General features: G+C 32.9%; 1 protein-coding gene across 1 annotated transcript; it reads left to right on the plus strand.

Moving 5' to 3' along the window:
• Window positions 1–3,153: 3,153 nt before the first annotated feature.
• Window positions 3,154–6,123, plus strand: HELRODRAFT_162966 (hypothetical protein; the record flags this gene model as incomplete). Its single annotated transcript, XM_009025010.1, has 4 exons — window positions 3,154–3,415; window positions 3,535–4,464; window positions 4,819–5,067; window positions 5,948–6,123. 4 exons carry the CDS (start codon window positions 3,154–3,156, stop codon window positions 6,121–6,123), a joined length of 1,617 nt encoding a protein of 538 aa, XP_009023258.1.
• Between the last annotated feature and the right edge of the window lie 4,643 nt (window positions 6,124–10,766).

Below are 10,766 nucleotides of genomic sequence, written 5' to 3' on the forward strand. Positions count from 1 at the left end.
ATTCGATCATACACTTCATCTCTATTCCCAATACCGCGATGACATCACACTAGGGTCAATTCCCGTTGTTGTCGGTATTAGCCACGAACGTCGGCGTTTCGATCTTCAACCTACGCCGAACGATGTAAAAATGATCAACGTCGCAAATGTGACTTTTTGCCGTGCAACCGGTGTTACGGTTCCGTTGGCCTCTCTGTTCGAAAATGATTCATGTTCTTAACACTTTATGTTTTCTTTCATGCTAATATTGTTCACTTTTAATTATTTTAATTCATTACTTTCACGTATAATTTACAATATTTTTCCATCTCCTTTAATTTCATTAATTTCAATAATTTCAATTCTCACAAATTTCTCACATCAAACGGTTTTCCATAATTACATCATATTTTGCATTCACATACGTCCACCTGCTTTTAATACTAACTTCACTATATTATTTTCCATTTTTATAATTTCATTTCGTTTCTCAGTTATCGTAAATTATTATCTTGGTAATTTCATTTATATTTCCTTATATATATATATAATGTCATTAATATTCGAAGGTTACTCTCATATTTTAACTTATTTAATATTTAATTTATTAATTCAACTGCTCATTTACTTAAATTTCACTTAATATTTTATTTCAAATTTTGCATTTCTGACTATGTGTTTTTGATCTAATAGGCTCCGACAATGGTTAACTCCGAAACAGTCAGCCAAGCTCAATAATAATTTTCCTCTCAATGACTATGAATTCAACAAACTCAGAAGTGTTGAGGTTTTAATAAAAAAGATTATAAACGCACGCTGGGCAACCATTTTTAATGACATTTGTATTAAAGAGAGCCTCGTTCCTAAATATATTATATTTATTTATATTTATATTGATGAGGCGTGACATCCCACTACCACTACGATCAAGACTTTATAAATCTGTAATACATCCGGTGTTGTTATATGGTGCAGAAACATGGCCAATGACAACCAAACTGGAACAACTTCAACGAACCGACATGAAAATGCTCCGATGGATGCAACGACGTAGTCTGAAGAACCACATCAAATCTACCGAAATCCTGCGCTGTGCTGGTTTAGATGATATAAATTATAAAGGACGAATGCCGGCAACACCGTCTGAGGTGGTTTGGTCATGTCAAACAAAGTGGAAACAGTGCCATAACTTTTCTTGCAGATGTTGAAGTACCTGGCACACGTCCCAAAGGCCGTCCAAAAAAGTCCTGGTCGCAAACAATCGAGCGCAACATGAAATCTCTAAATTTAAATGAAATGGATACAACTGATCAACTAATTTGGCGCAAAAAATTGATGGCAAAGAAAACAACGTCCTACCTCGGGGAACTGGGTCTCTGGATGGTAAGCGATGATTGATTGATATATATATATATATATATATATATATATAATATTCTATAAATTCTACAGAATGTTTGGCGTTAATATGTTTGTAGTTCGTTTTTTTCAATTTTTCTCACTAAAGTTTTTTGGAGAACGTTTAGTTTATTAAAATTCAAAATAAACTTATTTTCCGAATTCATGCTGCAAATAAGGCCATATTTCGATTCCGAATGAATCATCCTCAGTGCAAGTTGATTTATATAGGGAAATATATACTTTTTGAAAATGAACTTAGATGGAAATTAGGTGTCAGATTTCCTTATTGGCTTGTCCATCTTTTTTGGCTTCCTTTTCTTCATCGATAGAATCATATTCTTCTTGTCAATATTCACAATGCTAGCAGTACCATTAAATAGTATTTTAAAAAAAATCAAAAATTCAATAACTCCACCTTAATCAAAGACAGTTATATCTTTATATTATTTAAATCAAATGCACGATAATTACAAAATCGATGATTCACAACTTAAACGTATCATTAAGACAAACATCTCGATTCCTAACAACAACAGTTGGTTAAAATTAATAATTTATTATAACACTAACAGGACGTCTAATTTAATAATTAAGAATAACATTCGACAATCAAATAAACTAGAGAAGACGATTTGATTTGATTGCCCTATGCCACACAAAGTTGTGGAGAGTTACATCGGTCACACAAGAACTACTCTTTCTGGAAGACTCATCATACATACACAAGACGGCGCCATTAAAGAACATATTGAACAAGTACATCGTTTGCCTTACTAGAGCAATACTGGATCCAAACATAACTGTGCTCGATTTTGAATGTTATCCAGTCCGTCTAAAAATTAAAGAGGCCCTTCATATCAATAAACTTCAACCTTCACTAAATAAACAACTCAGCTGTTTTGACCACACTCTTCAACTATTTTCGCAATACCGCGACCTCACACCCATTGTTGTTTTCGATGAAGATCCAGGTCGTCAAAGCGCACAACAACGATACGAGTATTGTTCGACGTTGGATGCATTCAAACCGGCTAATGCGCAGATTTTGACCCGACGTCCTAAAACAACAGTCGTTACGTCGCTGGTCTCATTATTTGATATTTAATATTAATACTGTTTTTACACACGTGTATACACATGTATCATGCATACTTTCATATTCCTTCGATACTTTCCTACACATGTACAAAACTTATATCAATTTCGACAATATACATTCATACTGTCTGTTCAACTAAATACAATAAAATAAAACAAAACTGCATACCTCTACCTCGTGCAAATTCCACACGTACACTCGTTTTATCTTGCAAAAATTTTTTACTTATATAAATATTATTATGTTTATTTATTTAATTCTACGTTTGCGATGTCTATGATTTACTCGATATCGTGTTTTGAATTTTCAATCTCTAAATTTTCCGTTATAAACTAAAGTTTTTGCTCCTTTTTCTTCAATAAAACAATAATAATTTTTTTCTGACAACGTTTTTAAAATTTGCAAAAGTTTTCGTTGCTGTATTACAGTTCGTTTTTATAATTTATTATGAATTCAACAAATTTTCATCATAGTCGTCATAGTAACCGATTTTAATTTCAAATTTCAACGGTTTTTTCTTATTCTAATTTAATTTAATTTAAATAACAATTTCACTTTATTTTTAACTAATTTCAATTTTTTCAATTAAGTTTCTAGTTTTCTGTTTTATTAATTTTATTTTTTTTATCCGTTTTCACCACTCGTTACTAATTATTGCTCACATCCTCAATCGAATGATCCAATACACAAGCCAACAACTGCTTGATTTTCTACCCGACAAATTCGTCATCAGAAGACCGCTAAGAAAACTCTTTTCCTCAATAAAATTAGGAAGCAAGAGCATCACCAACATCAACACCTCTTCTCTTTTCTTCAATCGCTACAGCGCTCTACAACAACTTCAACATCAACACCCCCTGGCCATCTATTTCAATCGCTACAGCAATCTGCAACAACATCAACACCTCCAGCCCATCTACCTAGCACTAATTCATCGTCAGCAATACCAGTAGTAGTTTCATCAACCCGTAAAAAAAGCAACCACCCCAGTCGACGCTCTTCACCTAATCATCTAAATCTCATCAACATCAAATTCACCCTGGCTTACAAACCAGCCAAAATCACCCCATGTCATCATCCACCCACCATCTACATTTTTAATGTCACTAGCATTGTCAAGCCATACGCTATTGAGAATTTGAGATGTGATGTGTATTATCTCCACTCTGACATCATCACCATCACCGAGTCATGGTTTAGGCTAGATCACCCTGATGGTTTGATCGCAATAGATGGCTACACACACTTCAGAAAAGACCGCCCTGGCAGGCGGCGTGGAGGAGGCGTTGTTATCTATTTGAAGTCATCCATCACATCTCAAATTCACATCGTTTCGCTTCATGCTATCAATGATGCACTGAAAACCTTTTGTCTCAAGTGCATTATTGACAGTGAACCATACTTCATCTGCGCCATCTATCATCCACCAAACCATCCATCATACAAAGTCTCCACCTTGATGAGTTACATCGATGAACCCTCATCATACAAAGTCTCCACCTTGATGAGTTACATCGATGAACCCTCTAACACTGCTTTGGAGAGCGACTCAAAACTCATCATCAACTCAATCTTCAATCAACTCGACCACCATTCCATCCTTCAAACAGGTCTACACTCTATATTCTTGGGCCCCACCAACCAAGGTCACAACCTTGACAGAATATATGGGATTAATGTAAACCTGGACATCACTCACACTTATAGGTCACACGTTTCAACACATCATCTTGGGTTTTCTGCTCCTCCACCTCCACCAACTAACTCAACATCGAGTAACAACACTATGAGAAAAGTCATCTCATTTCGCCGTCGTCATCCTTCACAGAGTAGTGCTTGCCTTCAATATCTCAAAAACATCGACTTCAATATCTTCGACTTCAACACCACCACCACCAACAATACTCTACCAGCAATTTTTAATAATAATACTATTAATTTTGATAATATTAAAAATAACAGTGCTAACAATAGTCCTACTAATAGTAATAATACTTGTAACAATAATAATATTATTAACAATGGTGCCAATGATAATAATAATAACAATATTAACGATAATACGTTCATAACTAACTCTATTAACAATTTTTCGCAACACTGTTTTGATAAATTTTATAAAATCATCAACTCAACTTACAACACGTACTACCCAACATCAAATATCACGATCAGATCATCAGACCCTCCATTCATCAGCCCATTCATCAAATATCTACTTCGCCAAAAAATAAATTCATGAGATCAGGATCCATCCCCTAGGCCGCAGCAATAACCAAGATCACCAAATACATCAATAAATTAATTATCAACTTCAACTCAAAAACTTTCACTAATAGTAAGCGTGGAAGCAAAGCCATGTGGGACCAAGTCAACAAGATTAGAGGCTCTGACAAATCATTCAACACGTCAACCTCACAGCAAATTGATGCAAAACACATTCAACACCCACTTTGCTTCCATGTCAACCAACCCGACCTACAAAACTCCACCAACAAAAGCAACAATAATCAATAATCGTCAACACCAACAATTTACCCCATACTCGGTCCTGCACATGCTAACGAAGGCCTGTCCATCCGGTACAGGTCCAGACAATCTACCAGCATGGTTTCTACAAATCATCGCTCCATTCATCTCCAGCACCTTAAGTTCACTCTACAATCACTGCTTAATGCATTCACTCATCTCCTCATCATGGGAATCCAGCACAATTCATCCAATTCCTAAAACAAAACACACATCCTCACCAATAGATTATCGCCCAATATCTATCACCTCCATACTTTCACGTATTCTAGAAAAATTCATCGTTAGGCCATTCATCTATCCATGTTTCAACCACTATTACAAGATCAGTTTGCATTTCGCCCTACAGGTTCATCTACATCCGCCATCATCTCTCTTACTTCCACAATAACATCTTTCCTTAAAAATAATAATTATGTTCATCTTATTGCCCTCGACTTTTCTAAAGCTTATGACACTCTCAATCACTTCTAACTTTCACTCTTCCTCTACCTGACAAAATTTACAATATTATAATAAATTTTCTTTCTATTAGGAGTCATTTTACTTTCATTAGCTCTACTCTTTCATCTACTCTACCTATTAATTCTAGCGTAGTTTAAGGTTCTGTTCTTGGACCATCTACCTTTATCATCAAAGCTTCTACTCTCAAAACTTTTCATAGCTCTAATCACATCATCACCTACCTTATCATCCCATCATCTAACTCAAACACCATCCAATCAGAATTCGACTCATTAACTACATGATCAAAAAGATGCAATCTGTCACTTGATATCAATAAATCATTCGAACTCATCATTCACAATAGCCGTAAGAAGATAACATTACCTCCAGAACACCCATCAATCACTCGCACAAGTCAATTAAAAATATTAGGCATTACATTTACCTCAACACTTCATATAGCACCTCATATCAATCACATCATCACAAAAGGTTTTCAAACATTTTACGCACTCAAAACACTTCGCTTACATAGTCTCAGAGGCATCAAATTATTCGACATCACTGAATCACTCGTATCTCAAGCATCAAATATGCAGCTCCCTCCAGGTCTGGTTTTGTTACACAACAACAACTTCAGCAACTACAATTTCTCGTCAAAAAACTAATCCGCTTCAACTATCTACCTGCATCATATCTTACCGTCACTCAGATATTCAACACACTCGATTCAAGGCTGTTCAAGAAAGTAAAAAATAACAACAACCACGTCATCCATCTTCTACTACCACCAATTAAAACTACAACACACAACCTTCGTCAGCGCAAACATAACTATCAAGTCGCCACCCAATCTACATATCAGGAAAAGACCTTCATCACAAGACACCTCAAGCATATTCACAATAAAACTTTATCATTCACACAACTAGTTTTTATTTATTAATACCTCACTAAGTCATAATCCAGTCTATTAATTTGCGTTTTTATGCCATTACTTCATTATATTGTCAATCTCTTCTCGTTTCTTTTATTTATTTTATTATTCATATTTATTATTTATTTTATTTTATTTTTCATGTTTAAACATTTTTCATTTTCCGTTTTTTTTATTAATTTATTTACTTATCTGTTTAATTGTGTGCTACTGCCTTGCATGCTGTAACAGTTTCTGCGTCTGCCAGATTCTGATTTTTAAAGAATAATAATAAAAAAATGTTATTGATAGTCACGGAAAACATTTTAGCAGCTCACTATGTGGAATATCCTCCGGTTCCTTCTCACTATTAATTGGTAGTTGCAAAAATGACGGTTGATGTTGAACATTCTTTAGCAAACTCATCAAACTTAAATTGTTGTTGGAACTACATAAGATGTAAAAAACCGTTTTTTAGCTGCTTTTCTGTAAAAACCCGAAGCCATTAAGGATACTTTTTTTGGATGAACTTTTAATTTAAATTGAATTTTTCGGAATTGGTCGTTAAACCGTTTTTTTTGTAAAATTGTTAAATACGTTATTAATTCTGAAACTAATTTTAATTCTCCAATAACATTTCCCAAAATTTTACATTTCATCATCGCCCCTGCCTGAACTCGTACTTGAAGCTCTTGAATTTTCTTTCACCTATATATCTAGGGCATGTAGGAAGATTCTGTTTTCAGAATTTGAAAACCATGTTCGTTTTTGGCCACGTACAAAACGCCTCAGTTTTTAAGAAAAGTAAACATCGGCAGACGATCTAGAGGATGGTAAAATGCAGACCGTTGAATGTGAGATCGGCTGTAAAGAAAGCCCGTTCGCTCAATAATTTATTAACTTCCGACGCTCAAAACGTTTCACGGCTCATCATCGTGGCTAGTTACAAAACAAACAAAGTTCATAAAGTTTTTAATGACTCGCAATATTTAAGCTTTGAAAACATCACATCTTTATCATTTTTCATTATCAGTTCAATCTACAGGTCACCAGGCAACGTTTCTACAGATTCTGAAAATGAATTTAGTTATCACGATGATACCCTGTTCATCATTTGCGGTGATTTCAATGCTTCGGGATAGCTTCATTCAACACCAATTCGAATCAAAAACAGCACCTCAATTCTTTTTCACCTATTCTCACGGTATGTATTAGACCTTGTCATCACCAGCATATATGATGTTTATGACTTACATCTGCAATCTTCAAACCGACACCAAATCATCTAAATAAATATGCACTTTATAGACGTTTATCTCTACGAGGCAGCACTTGTCCATAAAAAACATCAACTTTCATTTGGTGCAGTTAAAGACAGTTTAAATGTTTCGAAATCATTAAAATTGCATATGAGAAAACTAAATGATCGCTAAAACGTAAATTATTGTAAAAGTAATCCTCGAAATCTTTGGCGCTCAACAACCTCCTTCATTCTTGTCCGCCACAACACTACTTTCATGTTCCAATAACACCATCTACATAATATGATGAAGAATAAAGCCTCTACATAATCTCTCTCTCTCTCTCTCTCTCTCTCTATATATATATATATATATATATATATATATATACAAACATTTACATAATTTATGTGTAACATATTTACTAAGCCCTGCCTACAGTTTACACACATGAAACAATTACATTTCTACTCGATACATCTAAAAACTTTTTTCTACCCATCCACGTTATTATGAGTGAAACGACTTGAATCTACAAGTACGTGAGTGATAATTTCACAAGTGTGATAATTTCCGACCTGATCCTGCAAGTACGATCGTCGTTTCGTATTGTGGGACGAAACGCGTCTAGCCTAGAACGAGTTAGATGTTCACAGTAATGCACCTTTGGTCGTGGTGAGAGATGGTTTATTTTATGTACTTGTATTGGCCGACCGTCCTTAGGCTGGAAATTTTCACATTATATATATTTAATATATATATATGTTTGAATATATATATATATAGAAATTATATATATATATATATATATATATATGTTTATTTGTTTATGTTTATATATGTTAGATATATGGGTAAAATATTGATTTATGTAATAAAAAATTTTAATTATTATAATTTGATAAAATTCATATTTAGAATGAATCAGAACATGAAATACAAATATAAAAATGAATACATACTCTTAATACTTTCAAGATTTAATGACAAATTATTAAACATATCGTAATCTACGTCTCTGGAGGCAGTAGAACATTGACCAATGTACTTCATGAGTCGTTTGGAAATTCCACTATCAAAATCAATGGCTAAAATATTCAATCCAGTGTTATGCTGGAAATTAGAAAAAATAGAAAAAAGTAAATTGAAATGACCAAATCTATGTGTAATAGGCTGGATTAAATACATGTTACTCAGTTATATACAATTTTCCAGCAAAGTTTGTGAAAGTATAAACCACAAATACAAATAAATTACCGTTTTATTAATTGAGAGAGTATAAACACCTAAAGTTAATAAACATCGTTCTTATTGATGAAGTCGCTTGAACTGAAACTGAAATGTCCCGTAAAGTCAAAAAAACTCAGACTGGAAATTATATGTTCATAAGTCTACGATAACTTTTGTAAAAAGTCAGTGTTGTTGGAAATACATTATTTTGGTTCTTTTCTTATCGATTCACTTCTTTCAAAGTTATAGCGATTACCAAGTCTTCAATCTTTTCATGAACTTAATTTAATTCTCAACAAATATAGTAAAAAATATACTAAATAAAATAATATCATGATATAAGGTAATATAATAATGCAATCAGAAAAAAATTTTAAAAATTTATTTAAAAAAAGTAACAAAAAACAGTAATGACAGTTATTAACAAAATGCGTTTGATCCAGAAAGCAATTTTCAGCCTATTTGGGTCTATGAGTTATATCATATCAGCTTATAAACGTATTATCTTCAATCCGTGTTTTAATATTATTAGATTTCCATTGTTTAGAAAAAATTTCGATGCAAATATTTCGAAGTTTGATATTTTTTTAGTTCACGTGTTTTTTATTTATTTTGTAATCAATTGAAACCAAATGTTGAGGTGTAAAAGGCAATTACATTCTTGAAAAAACTGATGTTTTAACATAGAAATCCAGTCAGAAATGTTATTCCAGCTGCTATCGTCTTTTTGTAATCTATTGTCAGATAACAAACATTTTTTAACATTATATATAAAGTAAATGGTTCAATTAATGTAGAAAAGTTCCAAACAAATCGCATTCATCAAAACAAAATTAAGTGAAAATCCTATTATTAATAAAAAAGCAATGTACTTTTCAAGACATACATTAATTTAAAAGTACATTAATCCAACATTCATTCAACTTTTACATCCTCCAACAAACCAACGACTATTTTGCTGAAATAAAATTTTCCGAGATTTTGTGGTATTGCTTTAGCTCTAAATTTAAAACTGTGGCCTCTTGTTCTGTCATCTTCATGCTTCGCATCAACAGGATTCTTTGTACACGTAGATCATGCTACTCCTGTTCCTGAAATATGCCATTGTCGGAAGATCTAAAAGTTTTAACATGTCTACTCAGTTTCTGCCAGCACATACTTTCACCATTTTCATAATAATATGCATTTATGAACAACGACGTTTTGTTAAACGATTTAAAGTGATTTTTTTCCCAGTAAACACTATTACAGTACAATCTTTAAAACATCGAAAAAACAACTGAAAAAGAACCCCAAGCACCAATTTGCTTGATCAACAGCGTTAGTCGATATAATTTGAAACCCCTGCCAGCGCCATCATTATTTTCCACATAATGCTGAGAAAATGTGTTTTTTAAATTTATTAATAATCTGCCAAAAAACTTTAGGAATGATTTTCCTTATTAAACTTGTTTCATGCCTTTCTTTGAAGTAAATGATTTTTGTATAATTTTTTTAAGGCTTCGATTTCCTCAAAAAGCGCGAAATTTTTATAGACCATGTATTGATTCTACAACTTTTTTCTAAATTTAATCACCTTGATCGGCAGATTTATACAAAAATTTATATTTTTGTTTTTAAATTTTAACGACCGAATGCACATAACAGTGGCTCTGTTGAAAATTTTAGAACTGTGATTTCACGAGTTTTTTCGTATGATTCTTAAAATTAATGTCATTGTTTAACAAGGTAGTGGCATAAAGTTTGTTAAGGTAATCGTTCATTTCGATGTAGTTACCTTTATAGTTTATCGGAGTCCAGACGTGGAACGGTATCCATAACAATAGAACCTAAACTATTTTAACTTTAAAACTTAGGATTTAAAAGGAAATACATTTTGAATGTTATCTTCAACTGAAATTTTATATGTTATCTTCAAAGGAAA

Source organism: Helobdella robusta (genome assembly GCF_000326865.2).
Source record: "Helobdella robusta unplaced genomic scaffold HELROscaffold_4, whole genome shotgun sequence".
NCBI classification, from domain to species: Eukaryota; Metazoa; Annelida; class Clitellata; order Rhynchobdellida; family Glossiphoniidae; genus Helobdella; species Helobdella robusta.